The sequence below is a fragment of the Nesoenas mayeri genome (assembly GCF_963082525.1).
Source record: "Nesoenas mayeri genome assembly, chromosome: 4".
Lineage (NCBI taxonomy): Eukaryota > Metazoa > Chordata > Aves > Columbiformes > Columbidae > Nesoenas > Nesoenas mayeri.
The window spans coordinates 19243998-19259553 of NC_137540.1; the positions used below are offsets into that span (position 1 = coordinate 19243998).

At 40.9% G+C, this 15556-nt stretch overlaps 1 protein-coding gene across 1 annotated transcript in view; it reads right to left on the minus strand.

Moving 5' to 3' along the window:
* The window catches only part of MGAT4D (MGAT4 family member D), a 34038-nt gene extending 19526 nt beyond the window's left edge, over positions 1-14512 (minus strand). The window contains exons 1-3 of the mRNA XM_080344159.1: positions 14345-14512; positions 3022-3183; positions 779-919 (exon numbers count right to left, since the gene is read on the minus strand). Of these exons, the coding sequence (XP_080200285.1) occupies positions 779-919; positions 3022-3183; positions 14345-14432 (391 nt within the window). The 5' untranslated portion in view covers positions 14433-14512. The remainder of the gene's footprint in view (positions 1-778; positions 920-3021; positions 3184-14344) is intronic.
* Positions 14513-15556: the final 1044 nt, after the last annotated feature.

A 15556-nucleotide genomic window follows, 5' to 3' on the forward strand; every position in this document is an offset into this window, starting at 1 on the left:
AGGAATCCATGGTTTTGACATAATCAATAATAAGAAGAGGGAACCTAGATGTTATTGTTTTTAAGAGGAAAGGAACTGAACCCGTCTGTGGGAAAGACTGCACTAGTAACATCTGGGCTATATTAGATTGTAAGCAGGATGTCTCTTTTTTCATTGGTATGGGTATTACCTAAGTCAATGACCTAATATAGCTCAGTAAACCTGTGTATTCCTGTTCACCAAAATCTCATGAGGCTGGTAAGGAAGCAAAAGATTTTGAAGGAAAAGAGTAGGTGCAGTTAGTGAGTTGCTCCAGACTTCATCATCTGTGCCAGTGTCAGCCCAAAAATGCCAAAGTTCCAGCATTCCTTTCCAGCACACAACCTGCTAAACCCTTGGGGTTTTGTTTGGTTTTACAGACTGAACGTCAACCCGTACTTGTTAAAGTACAGTCTTGCTAGTGTGATTTTTGTGTCCAAGTAAGTGAAAATTAAACATTACTTTTTTTTTCTTAGCCATATGAATATATGACTAAACACCCAAAATAATACTGGTTTTCAGTTATGACTATTTTTTGTTGCTATTTGAAAACGTTTATCAGAATACTTGGGGGTAAAGACTTGAAACTGGGATGGGAGTGGTAAAAGTGCTTTAGCCATGCCCATTAAAATTTATTCAGTTTGGCAACACTATAAAGTTTAGGGAGAAAACTCACTCTGAACTTTGAGTATGCTCCATTCCTAGGACTTAATATAAAATATAAACATATAGAAAATATAAGCCAAACTTTATTTCATACCTCCAGTCCTCTGTTGCCCAAATATAACATTCGGAAAAATGGCATCTTCGTATTCTCGAAGGTGAGGTAGGTAGTAGTACATGTTTGTAAGATGTACCGGCAGTTTTCTGGTGAGGTTTAACATTTGCCCCTTCCTATCATCTTAAAGAAACAACAAACCCACATAGACTCATGAAACAAAAAGCCAGCAGTGAAGCCTATTATTTCGTTTTCCTCAATGGAATACTAAGAGATTACCACGCACAAGGTTGTTCAATCAGAACGATTCCTCAGAAGTGATTATATGTCATATATTACAACCTCCTGCAGTAATAAACTGGGAAACACCCAGTAAACACATACAACCCCCCAGGTGACTCCAAGCCTGAACATCCTGGAAGTCTGCCTGCATTTCTCTGTGCTTAAACAGTTGCAGGACTGGGCTGTCTTCAAATATAATAAGTAGCTGTTTTAAAAACATCAGGAAAAAAAAAAAAGCGTTTTTTTTTTTGCACAGTTGGCAAGCAACTTTTTAAATTAAAAGAAACACAGATTCTGGTTAGTTATATTATTAATTACTCAAAAAAAGCTAAATGTTTTCCCCAAAATGTAACACACGGTGGTTTTCGGGGCTCAAACAGCAGTTCTGAAGTTATAAAAAGTCCAAGGGCAAAAATGACAACCATTTTTGTTGTACAATAACACTTGGTTGGAATGGGAAGCAGAAGAGTAGGTAAAAATAAAATTAAAACTATTCAGACATTTCTGCTTTAAATCCTGTGAGTTGACAACCTGAATAGTTTCTGATATTCAACTGGCTTTAGTAAGAACGAAGAGTAGATGGAAGGGGGACTTCCACTGTCCTCTGCTGCTATTATATGTGTGAGGCAATAACTCTGTCCACAGTACATGGGGCTGTTGGTGGCTGACAACACAGTCTCTATTCTAACACTTACAAGACCACAATACTGCCAACACTTAAGCATTTGTTTATACACATCTGAACAGTCCCACTGAGATAATATTGAAGGAACAGACAAAAAGAGGCAGGGTAAGAAACAAAGCTGACTACACAAAACAGGACATGCACCTTGCTCCTTCTTCCCCTTAACAGTCCTGGTTAATGCCCTACTTTAATTGGACACCAGCCAGCTGTATTAAATGCAAATAAGGATTTTTAAAAAGTAGTTTTCAGTAACATCTAGACTCTTTTTGAAATCAGGGCATGTTGTGGAATGCTTCCAGCACAGAGGTGCCCCTTCTCTTTTTCCTTCTGTCCCCCAGGAAGTAGCTCTTCCAGTTTGAACAGGGAGGAAGGCAGATCCTGCACCACTACATCATTTCTTTTAGGGGACAGAATTGAATTTTTTCATGTATTCCATGCAATTACAGTGTGCAGACAGATAGGGATGTATAATAGTCTAGAAGCCAACGATCCAATATATTTTTAAGTAAATAACTTAATTAAACAATGGGAAGAATCCATATCACTGAACTACAGAAATCTCCTTTACAGGTTGGAATCACTTATAAGCATCCACATTTCGTTCAGATTATTAAAAAACTACTTGTAAGATAAAAATTAATTATAGAAAGAACATTCTTAGGCTAGAACATATCTCGCCAGCAGGACCTCAGGGGGCTCTCACCCCCTTGGTTGAGGCAAGCACCTAGCTGCATGCGCTCTGCCTGCGGACATGAGGCTGCGCGCCCACCATGGGCACCACGGTCCCTGTGTCCACAAACAGGGAATCTGGCACAACAAAGGATGGCAAAGAACTTACGGCCAAAAATTGCCCTCCAAAAAACCACCTCACCTGGGCAGGAGGGAGAACAGGACTGCAGAATAACCGAGGTGTATCTGCCTTCCTGATATTTATCAAGGTGTGGTGGCACAGTAAAAATTCTTTTACACAGCTGGTAAAAAATAGCTTGTCCTGTGCTCTGTAGCTGGCACTGAGAGAAGGACACGCACTGCGAGAAACTCGATCAGCAGTATGCACAGCTTTGCCACTGTGGCACCATTGCATACTATTGTGTTTCCTCTGGGTTTTTTTTTCACCTCCTTATTTGTTTAGTTACAAACTGATCCTGTTTAAAGAGATGCTACAGGTTACCTCTCCACACGTTCTTTAAAAACAGAAATTTCTACCTAATGCTGATATAACCAAATCAATTATTTTTCTCTCCACGAGTGATAAAGACACATGAGCACATAAAAAACTTTGAACTGCTAGCACAGTACATTATTTATACATACAAACCTGTATGATTTGTCGTCAAGTTCATTCTTTTTGCAATTATATGTTTAATTTCATCTAGGGCACTGCTCAGTTCCTGTGATCTTCTTTTATTTTCCTTTTCAGCATACAGAAGTCTTTGCCGAAGTTCCAGCAACTGGCTTTGGTACATGTCGAAGTCGTTTCCTGCAATGAGAACGTAATTTATTTTCTAATAGGTGAATTATATGATGGAATAAGAGAAAGTTTAAGAATAGGAGGCAGCCGAGAAGAAGACATGACCAGAGTGTATGAACAATAATAAAAGAGGCTGCTCAAAGTTTATTCATAGAATGAAGAAGCCTGGAAGAGTATTAAGAAGCAGAGTTGAGGAACAGCTGGGCAAAGGTTTGCAATGAAGACAAGAACAAGAATGTGACATCCATAATAAGGAAAAATTCAGTGAAAAACGATGAGTTGCAGGGGAAGGTATTATCCAGTAGAGTCAACAATATTTTTCACTAAGTGACAAATCTTGATGACCTTTGTCACATTGAGGAGTTTAATTATGTAATGCCTTGTCTTTTGTATAAAACAGTATTAAGATTAAAATACAGAAATTAAGGTATTCAGTCTTCATCTACGAGTTAAAGACTGTCTGGAGTATATTAAGAACTATTAGTAAAGATGGTTATTTGAACTCCTGGATATATTTAATTTGGTAACAACTGAAACTGTGGTCTGAATTGAAGGATACCTTCATAATGCATAGCCCGCCTTTGATGAAATATTCTACAGCCATATCAGTATTAGAAACCCTTTATTCTTGGTAATGGCTATCAGACATCTCTGCTATTCTGTATTGTATTCTCAGATAATGTCAATGTGATGTTTACAGTCAAGATCCACTTTCATAAGAAGCAAGTACTGTCAGAACTTCTCAGTTATCACAGATAATAGACTCGTACCTGTCAGTGCCTCCACTGCCTCACTGCCACATGAATAAAGCTTGTTAGACGTGTCAAAATCAATATAAGGCAACATTTCAATAATGTCACTTCACAATAGGAAGAAACTAGAGGGCAGAAGTGGAATTCTTCATATAAAAATGTTTTGTAATGCTGTTTTTTTAAATTGTTGTTGGGGTTTTTTTAGTTAAATGCTGTTATTAGATGCCCTTCCCATTCTGTTGGTGGACTGTGGTGAGTCCAATCCTTGTCAGGGCGCATTTTCTAGGGCCCACCATTGCCTCTCATCAAACGTGAAATCCCAGGGATTCTAGTCTGTAAAAGAGACTAAAAGCAAAATGCCCAGGTAAGACAAATCTGTGAGTATTTGCAAAGGCATTTCAAACTGGAATTAATTTTCATTTTGGATAAATGGAGGTTTTTATTTGCAGTAAACCTAAGTGCTTAATTTAATCGATAAATGTATGTTTGGAAGACCCCTAATTTTAAAACATCTAGGAAGAAAGTAGTTAGAAAAAAAGAAGTAAACATGTGATCTGTATTATTATTGGTCTTATTAAAAATTTCAAGTATGTTTAGTAAAATGCCCCTAAAATGAATGCTTCCTAAAATTTTATGAGAGTCTTTAAAATGTTTTGAACTGCAAGAAAGGCACTCATATCTAGGAGTATCATGTACTATGCAGCTATGAATGTAAATTTAGCATTGTCGAAGGGAGGGAAAAACTAGATTATTTCAGCTGTGTGCAGCAAGAAAGTTCTACATTACTGAAGTATGATTTCCTAAAAAATAATTGGAGAAAAAGAAAAAAAAAAGGAAGACCAAATGAGGAAAGCGATGGAGAGTCCGTCTTTTAACAGCTGCAGGGGAATGGTTAAAATAGATTTCCAATACAAATCTCTTATGAGGCATCAGGCTGCTGAGCTAGAACCCCAAACCAGCTGCATTATTGCAGCACCTAAAGAAGAACCCTTTCGTCAAATACTATGTAGGAATACACTTGCTTGTTTTATGCTTTCCATTCATAGGCTGTGTTTCTAATGACAAAATCTAACCTTTAGCTTTTTGCTCTAGAACGTGTACAATTAAACAGAAACAGGTTTAAGCTGATTCAGGTGACCGCCAGACATTAATCATACTGTTTTCATAGCAAGAAAGAGTTTCCAAACAGAGAATTGATACATGTAAACACAGTTGAGATTTATCTTGCAATTCCAAGACAAATTCAGATGTATAAACTAAAGATACAGTAATGGATGTACATTTTTCTTTAAATTCCAGTTGCCTTTATTAAGAGTATAGCATTAAGCACCAAGAAAAAGTGGAGTTTAACCCATGGTAAAGTTCCACTTGTTCCTGGGAAGATGCCAGAAAAAGAAGAAAGAAACATTATTTATCTTAGGATAAATACATGTTATCACTGGATGCAAATAACTGCTTCTGAAAAGGGAATCAATCATTTTGTTAATGGAGGTGTTTTATAATTAAATACTAGAAAGTGTTATTCCATCGACATATCCAGTGTTGCAGTAGCATGAGATTTTGCTAAACCAAACTAAAATTCCCCTCAGCACAACTACATTATAAGGAGGAATCAGTAAAGAAATTGCAGATGAATAATAACATTGTAGTCCCTCACTTTACAGTTCTTTCAGCTACCCAGTGTCACTGTGACTCAAAACTACCAGTTTCACTACCGGGCTGACATTCTGGGTAAGCACCAAGTAAATGTAGCTTTATCTGCTGACTTACATGTGAGCCCACCAAAAAATCATAGATGCCTCTGGCAAATAAAAGCTCAACACTCCACTGTCACTGAGTACACCCAAAGCAGCTGGCATTTGTAATCAGCCTTATCGATTTCTTCAGGCCAGAAGAGGGAAACCACATTTTCGAGTCTTCCAGAATTGAAGTCCCTGTTCAGTTACTAGAACAAGACCCTTAGTAATTGCTTATCACACCCAGTTTTGACAGCTGGGGAAGCAAAGGTTTGACAAAAAGGGATGTAGTATTCACTCAGTCTTACCAAAGAGGAAGTTTGTTATTATAAATATATATAGTTCAAAACAGAACATGAAAATAAGTGTTATTAAAGTATATGTAAGTATTAGAGCAATAGTAACTACTAGCAATCCTTGGTAAAAAAAAGTTTGGAAAGCAGTATTGAACCTTTTGTACTTTGCTGCACAAAAAGGTACCGTCACAAACAGTATTTATTACTCCTATAATTGCAGCAAACAAAGAAGATAAAATCAGAAGCATTATGACGCTAAATACTCTACATATTTAAATGGATTTTAGTGTGTCTGTGGAAAGTGTTGCTCTTTAAGTATCTAAGGACCTACAGAGAAGTAAATTGCTCACTTGGAGAGACAGAGAAAGGGCATTTTCATGAATGTATCTCCCTCTGGCAAGGTAGGGAGGGTCAGGAGAAAGGAACTCCAGCTATATCATAAAATACCATCTGTCCCCAGCCATAGCCTGACTTGGCAACACATCTGCCAATGGTGCTCTCAGCAACGGGGAGTGTCAGCATAAAACCAGAAAACAGCAAGATGAGGGCCTATGGCAAAAGTACAAGAAGTAAATGAAGGTAAAGGCTTCTTTTCCCCTTGGTGAGCCGAAGACTAATCATTCTGCCGCACTAAGGAAACCCTATCAGGAAACTGCAATGGGGTTATGCTGGCTGAAAGCCAGTGGAAGCCAACCAGATTCAGTGACAGAACTCAAAGCTTTTTCAACGAATTTTCATCTCCACTACAGCATTTCTTCTGCCTGTTTGCTACACACTGTCATATATACTTATGTATACTCTAATTCTAAGATGGCAATACTTAAATGGTTTCAAATGCAATCTTGTGTTATCTTCTTATATATATATATAAAACTTTCTGTGTAGGAAACTGAAACTATTTAGAAACAATACTAATCTCTAAAGCAAATAGTCATTGTGAAAGTCAACCAATTATTTCTTTTAGCTCCACGCATGCATACTTCCTATTATCATAAATGTTTCCAGTTTTAACAATTGATTTCTGGCAATATCTACGAGCTGTAGAACAATTAATCACTATCTCCTCCCAGCATTCAAAGAAAAAATGAAAGGAGAGAAGAAAACACCCCACAGTGCATGAGTGACTCTTGTTCCTATTTCTTGATTACAAGCTACACCGTTTATCATACTTAAAGACACTTTTTTTTTAGAAACTGAATTTTTTAAAGTCCTCTTTAAAATAAAACTATATAAGCACACTAACTGCAAAAGATCTTGCCCTACTCCATGCTTGGAACCACTGCTCCCTGTTAAGGTTAATGAAGCATGTTAAACCATTGAGGCATGCATTGCACTAATAACTATAGCAGTTCATTAGCTTCCCATAACTGATCTAAAATAGACATACCTTTCTAAATTTTGTTACATGCTTTGCAAGACCGGTTTTTGTTCTCTCAGAGTAAGGATGAAAAAAATCCCCCGAACAATGCTTCTTAGTTCAGAACAGCCAGTTCTTCCGCAAACACGTTCAACAATGTGCTGAAGTCCATGGGTATTAAAGCACAATGTGCTTAAGTACAAGGTTATTTAAGCACCTGCCCAGGCAAGGACACCTTCCTGAGTTTGTGCATGATCTATAAATGCTTTGTTCATAGCTTTACAACACAGAATTACTTGTCTTGATAGACTAGAGACAGCCAAGAAAAACTACCATAAAGTGAGAAGCAGCTTCACCTGCACTTGTTGAATGTGAATGTCACCCATTGTGTTTAATCTCAGGCAGAACTGGGGTAGCTTTGACTGTTGAGCTTTAACTGTAGGAAGCAGCATGTCTTAATGGATATGTTAAATCTTCAGAAGCCTCTGAAGTCAGTCAGCGCTCAGGTTGGTTTATTTTACGTGGTTGAAAAGGGAAGGTTAAGTGAGCAGGATAAGAAGCTTCTAATTGTTTCCACTCGTCTGTCCTGTCCATGCCCTGATGGCAACTGGTCTGCAGGGGCTATTGCTATGGCAGATGCTACAAGTAGAAGAAAGATTCGTTTCAGCCAGGCGCAATTCTCAGCAGCTGGCTGGAACCCTCACCCAGCTGTGCTGCAGCAGCATCTAACACGCAGGCTTGGTAAGCCAAAGCACGGGGCTTGACATGCAGCAAGGACTCTTTCACCATGATTCTATAGCTCTCTGCGTAGGTGTCTAAGCAGAAACAGCAGGCAGCAGTATGTTCTGCCAGGGCATCTATCTACTCATCTTTCATGATGTCCCACATCAGGAGCTTCAAAACAGTGGCAGCCAGTGGACGGACACTGTATTAACCCAGTGACATCAAAGAAAAGCAGCTTTGTGGGGGGAAAGTGAGGGTTCCTCTATGGCCATAGAGAGATAATCAGAATCATTTTCCAATATTAAAATGAACAAACAGCTTACAAAGATAAAGGCAGATCAAAGTTACTAACTGACTTTTAACAATACATTAAATTCTATGAGCATAGACTCATTGTTGGGTTTGGCATGAAATACTTTTTACTGAACCATTTATGTACTGGATCTAGCAGAAAACAGATAATCAAATTTGTTTCAAAGAAAAATACAACTTAAGTTCTAATATTTTCTTACATGCTGGCAAACAAACCTCATTTTAGATGAGTCTTTTTCTGTATCAGAATGTAGGGAAAAGTAATCCTAAAACATTCACCCAGAACACCACTACATGGGAAAGCAGTAGTATTAAAATAAGTGGAAAAATGTATAAATTGAATGGATATGACATGATGTTTGCCCATAATTGGTATACTTGTTTTTAACGTAGTAATATTAGTAACACAACATAGGTTCTGAATAGCAGTGGAAAATTCTGATTTGAATATGGCCTTTATCAGATAAATAAAAAGTACTCATTCACTTCAGACAATTAAATGGTTATTGCTTCGTTCTGGTTAGTATTTTAAATATTTTTACTGTTCTGCCTGGTGTAGCAACAATCACTCATTTATACACACATTTAATTAAATGCCTGTCCACTAACTAAATTATTTCTGGGTAAAACTGTGTTCCTCAAGACTGAGTGAGCAACATGAGGAAAGTGTGAAGGTCATATGTTAACACTTGTTAAAGTACAGGTTGTGATGCGACGCTGCATAGCAAACAAAGAGAGGTCTGAAATGTTCTTTATCCCTTCCTCTAGGAAAACTAACAGTAATTACTCTCATTTTGTACCCGAATCTTTATAGGATTTAGGACTCAGTTCCTCTACTTTTGGGGACAAGGCAGCCACTATTCCACCTGAAGTAACTGCAAGAAGCAGTAGACTCATAGTTCAGTAAATTACACATTTAGAAGCCAGTAAAATTATACAGCTTTTATAAGTCTTGGATATAAATTTGAGTATAAAACTTGGGATCCATGAACACTAAGTCTCAAGTCCCATTCGAGGTTGTTGTTTGTTTTTCACTACCCAAACGCAGAGCTATGCAAAAAACCTGAGTGAACAATACATGGACGGGAGAAACTCTTCCCCTACCCCACTGTACATTTGTGCCACATCGCGACTGTGTGTGGGGCACAACCTGGGTGCGCAACAACCTCTGTGTGCCCTCAGCTCTACTGCAAGGAAACATACACTTGAAGGCAAGGAGGGAAGATACAGCCTTCCAGTCAATCCCCTCATCTGGGCGACTGTGAAAAATGGTGATTAAACACAGCCTAGCAGGCCTAGAGAGGACAGGAAAATCGGCTCCTGCATAAATCTGAATAAGCTCTATCGGCTGAAATGAGAATGGTGTAATTTAAGACTCCTTAGCAAATCTGTCAAACTGCCACTATTTAAGTGAAGCTTTGAGCCAGAGTGTGCCAGTTGGGTCTGGACAGAAAACCTGCAAGGAACTCCATCACACACAATAGAACCTCTTGGGGACCTGTGCTTGGGTGCACAGCAGGAGCAGGGGCTGGCCAGAAGATTATTGGAAATAAAAACGTAATCAGCCATTTGGGCTAGCATGTACATTACAGTATGTCAACTGCAAAAAGATTACTTTAATCAGAAATACCTTTATAACCCTTTTAACGCACTTTCCTGTGAAAAGCTTTGTGAAATAATGAAAAATTTAGTATGTTAAACAATTTGATAGAACTTAAGTATACTTCTGTGAATGCAATTAAACATGAACAGTTTCTCCCCATCTTCACCACGCCTCAAAGGACCAACTAAAGAAATTCAGGTTTCATAATGTTTGACTCAACATGTATACATATATTAACATGCTTATGTTCTTGTGACATCATATTTTAGCATCACTTTCTCCTAACTTCGAGAAAAATCTTAGTTTTAATTTATTCGGATAAAGTATCTCACAAATACAGGTGAAGATGGCAGCAACACATTACAAATAAATTCAAAGGGATCTAGTCTTGTAACCTTTACAAGCAACCTGAAGAGGTGCTGCCATGTGAGATTATCTGATTTACCTCATTGCTGTGACTTCTAAAAAATTCACTGTTATTCAGCCAAGACACCAAAGTTACTTTTTATTCAGGAATAATCTTTTCTCTGATGAAACTTTATGGAAGTTCATAATGTGTTTATAATGCACTCTTGCCTTCTCCTTTACTGTTTTTCAAGCTGGGCATGGGGGAGACGTTTTGCTACCTCCTTACATTTACTTTTGTACTTTTATATACTTGTGATATTTCTTGTTGATTAATACTACATAAAAAACAGTAGCTAAAACAGCATGAGAAAATTACTACATATGTTGTAAGTTGTATACTACTTACCATAACTACAAATCTATATGAAGAGTATTACGTGACAGCATGTGAGTTAACTAGGGGATTGTAACTCAGTTGCACAACAGCAGGAACATCTACATCATCCTCACAACAGCCTTTCCTACCCTCAGATGCAAATGGTTTGCTTCACACAGGTTTTGCTTGGGGCCTGAGGAGGGACCAAAAAGCTCCCAGCGAAACCATGCACGATGTGGAACAGGGATTGCTACAGCAGTCCATTCTGATTACATGCTAATAGCAGCCTGTGTTGGCAAGCACTCTACAGGACAGTGAAGGAAGTACCACGCAAGTTTAGAGAGACACTAGCAGGTTCTGTTGAAGAAATCTCTGCTTATATTTATAAAGCAATGGAAAAAAGTGAATATGAAGACCTCTTTGTAAGGGTAGTTAAAATGTATTATCCACAATGGCTGAAGTCTAGTGACTTTGGCAGATTCTGAACTTTCATTTCTAAGAGCAAAAGTGATGCAGAAGCATCTTCCCTGCCACGCCAGTTCAACGTACCCAACTCAGGTAATCTCACAACTGCAAGTCAACACTCAGGCTGCATGGAGTAGTCAGAAGCAGTACCAAACAGCCTATTATTTACTGCTGCCCCTGACAGCAAACACATTTCAACTCAAATTGCTTGAGATAGCTAGCCCCTTAGTCAAAGGCTTTCAAAAGTCACTGGCTTAAGCTATTGATTGCACAGAAATTGGGACAGAGCCAATACCCAATTTACACTTCAAGCTAACACTCCAGGGCAGAAACGCTGTAAGACCATGAAGTACTGAGGCCTGAGCAATAGGCCATGAACCAAATCTGACCTCTAGATGAATCTCCCAACCAAATGTTATATGACTACCTAATAATCAGTGAAATATGTATAACCATTGGTGAAATATGTATTATCATTAGCAAAAGATGTAGCTTAGCTAAAATATAATCATTAGTGAAGATGAAATGTCATAAGAATATTTTTATGTTTCCTGGTTTACACCAAGAAACCAGGTATCAGGTCTTGTTTGGAAATATGTAGTCAAAGCCAAACATGACCATGGGAATCATCCTGGGGAGCTGTCAAAGCTAGGCATAAATTAGCAGAACAGGTGCTTCTCGGACTCACCCAGGATCCTGGCCAAATCTGGAACGCACCCAAGCACTTATTCTTTTGCTGCTTTAAACCAAAGTAAATATAAAGTTATCTTTTGAACCTGTCCGTGTCCTTTGTACTGAATCCATCCGCTGGCAAAACAGACTGGAGACAGGGTTATCATTTACTTTTCATATTATGGAAGTGCTTAAGACCACTAGTGTTGTGCTAGGATGCCCTGTCATAGCTGCACAACAAACAGAAAAGATTATTTGGTATCCCATCCTCAGTACAATCCAAGAAACAATAACTGGACAGAAACTGGAGGGAATAGTACAGACTGCTGCTTAGCGCAATATGCTTTAAAGGTCAAGAGCAGCCTGAATGTTTTAATGGGCAAAGCAGAATAGGCAACTGAAAGTAAGTGGAGATTTAACAAATGTGTGGAAGAAAATGGGCAAGAGAACATCTGACAAATGAATGAAAGAGATGGGAGCTGACAAGCTCAGACGGTACTTGACCTCTCAGTAACAGGTGTGATAAGTGAAAAGGGCATTAGAAAAGAACACAAGCATTGCAGTTTGAGATGCAAGAAAGTGGGAATTCCTGTACTGCTCTAGGCATGTCAGCAGAGAGGTAAATTCACCAGTGGCGAAGGGAAGAAGACAGGTTTAGCCATATCTAAGCAGAAGTATCTGTCTGTCTGTGGAGAAAACAATGTATTTTAAATGGTTTGCTCCCAATGCTTCCCTCTTTGTGGAAAAAGGTAACAACATATGGCTGTCTGGGGAGTGGATGGGGTGTGATAGGTAGAAAGCTCCTGTCTTATAACATCCCCGGGAAAAAGAAAAAAAACAATTCCGAACACCCCAGCATGGAACGCCAGCAGAGAAAGTCCAAAACAAAAGCAGAATGAAAATGGAATTTCAGCAATGAGGAGTCACAAAATAACATGGTGATAAGGGTGGTAACTGCAGATGGGACCAACACTTTCAATCTATAATCTCTTAGATCTTAGTTTCTTAAGCCACACCCTATTTTTACTCCTGTTCATCCTTCCTCACTCCTAGCAGGATTGCCACTTCGAAAAAGTGTCAGGATGAACAACTGTATAGCTGACAAGAAGTGATAAAGGCAGGAGGATCACCACTGTCTTGACTCTATTCAACATTGTATTGCGGGACCAAGATCTCTATTGCCACCTCTATTTGTTACAGAAACAATTAATATAAATAAATTAACAGTGAGTCAGAGTTCAGTGTTCATCGCAGAAATTACCAATCATCTTATTCTAATTCTTCCACATCTATAAAACCAGACCTTTTGGAAAGGTTATGCCTATAGGAAGCACTTAAAGATTCACTTTCTCTCTCTCACCCCAAACAAACTGTCACATAACAAGCCCCATCTTCAGGCCTCAAAGGCACTATTGAGAGAGATCTTCTAATTTATTTTTGGAAAATAGCATCAGTTTTATCTTTCCTGTGTAGGCTCAGAGAACCTTAGATGTGGCTTTCTGTAGATCTATCCAACATGTGCCACCTACATAACTTATTAAAAAGCTATTATGGCATTTTAAAGTTTATAAATAAATATAAATAAAGAATTTAAAACAGGTATTTTTTTCTCTCGAATGAACATTGTGTTCTGTTGCTGAAAACATACACATGGAAAAGTGACTGTACGTGAGGCACAGCCAAAGCTGCTGAATGGATAATGCTACTTTGTCCAGCCTAATATTAAGATGAAAAACACTTAAGAAGTGACAGCCACAGCAATCACCTTTAGGCTCATTCTTTCCATCAGAATGCAGTATGGTTGTTAGTAACTTATGGAAATTATTTCTTAAATTTGAGGGATTATTCTATCACACGAGTTTGACCGAAGGATCCAATCCTGTACACTCGTACACAAGCGTGTAACTCGGGGCACATATGCCATGAGACCCTGGGGAACAAGCGAGGCCTGCCCGCTCAACGTTAGGCTCTGCCGAGCCTCCGCGTCGCGCCCGGCTCCTCTTTGCCCACCACACCCGCTGCCCCGGGAGCCAGGCGGGGCTGCCGCCGGTCACCGAGCTGAGAGCTGGCGGGGCGCAGGCGGGCGGGCTGTAGCGCTGCCCCCGTCCGCGCGGGGACCAGGAGGCTGAGCCGCGGAGCGCGGGCACCGGCTCTGTGCACCACGCTCTGTGCCCTCCTGCCGCGGGGCGCGGGAGCTCCGGGAAGGGACGGGGCGACCCGACAGCTCCCATGCCCCGATCACCTCGCAGCGCCCCCGCCCTGATTCGCTGCCTATCGCCGCGACGGTGCCGCATGCCGGATACCGGGACGGCCCCGCTCCGCCCGATCTCCCCTCCCCGCCGTCAGACGGCCGTTAGAGGCGGGCGGACCCCGGGCGCAGCCGAAGGAAGGGAACCCACCGTCGCGGTGTCCCCGACGGCCCGGCGAGAGGGAAGCAGCAAGTGCCTCCCGCCCTTCACGCCCCGACCGGACGGGACAGGGCGCCCCGGGGGCCCTCGCCTCGCCCCCCGCGGCCGGTGCCCGCTCTTACCTTGGTTCCTCTGCCACGCCGCGTACCACAGCAGGGGGAAGGCGCCGAGGCACAGAACCGATAGGAGCGGACCGTACCGGAGCCGCATGTCCCGGCGAGGTGCGGGGCTCCCCGCCGTTCTGCTGCCCGGGCGCCGCCTCCGCTCGAGCAGCCACCGGCCGGGCGTGTCCGCGCCGCGCTGACCTGCCTGCCCGCCCCCGGCGCCCAAGGGGAGCGGGGCCGCGGGGGAGGGCATGCCCCGGCCACCCCGCTTCCCCGTCAGACAGAGGCGCCGTGCCCTCCCGCATCACGCTGGTGTTGCCCGGAGAACGGGCGCCCGTGGAGACGACCCGCAAGGTGCAGCGGTGGCACCTGCTCCGCCTGCCGCCGGGCTCTCCCGCTAGAGACGTTAATATCAGGAACGAATGCGCACGCCGGTTCCCGCTGCAAAGCCGAAAGCCCTGGGCAGAGCTCTCCCCTGACATTAGCCATCTCGATGCCAGGACCCGAACTGATAAGCCTCTCGCCTGTGACAAGTATAGGGTGTATTTTTAGAGAAAAAAAAAAAATCTCGGCTCAGCACTTAAGCAGGTACTGTTTAGCCCAAGTCACATCATCATCATAGTTATGAATATTTTGCTCATTTAAAACGAATGGTGCATGTTTGCATATTGCTTATGAGATTGTATCAGGAAGCTAAGCTGTAGTATACAATTACACGTCTAGCTCTTCAGTTCATCTTTAAAGTAGCTGCAAAATCTAACTTGATGAAATTCTAATGTACACTAGTAAAGGTTTTTCACTACTGCCATCGCGCTTTGTTTCACGCATGTGCTTTCCCATTATGGCAGGCACACTTCTTTTCCTTCTTAGGTCCTTAGCAATCCATAAGCAAACAAACAAACAAAAAAAATCATTGTTTGGAATACATCTTCTATAACATAGTTTATAAAAGGAAGGGATACTTTATTTATCGAGCTTCCCAGTATCTTGTACCAGGACACAGTTTTAACAGAATCACCTCTATTTTATGAGAAAAAAAGCCTCTCCCTTTTATACCTGATCAGCAGTTAGACAGTGGCTTTCACTTCAACACATTCACTACCAGCTCACAAATCTACCCCCCATTCCATATCTGTGATGGAGAAAATATAGTTTCCAGTTCTGTTTGGCAAAGATCTAAAGGACCACTTCAGAACTCATACTGGACTTGGGCAGCGGATAAAAGCACTA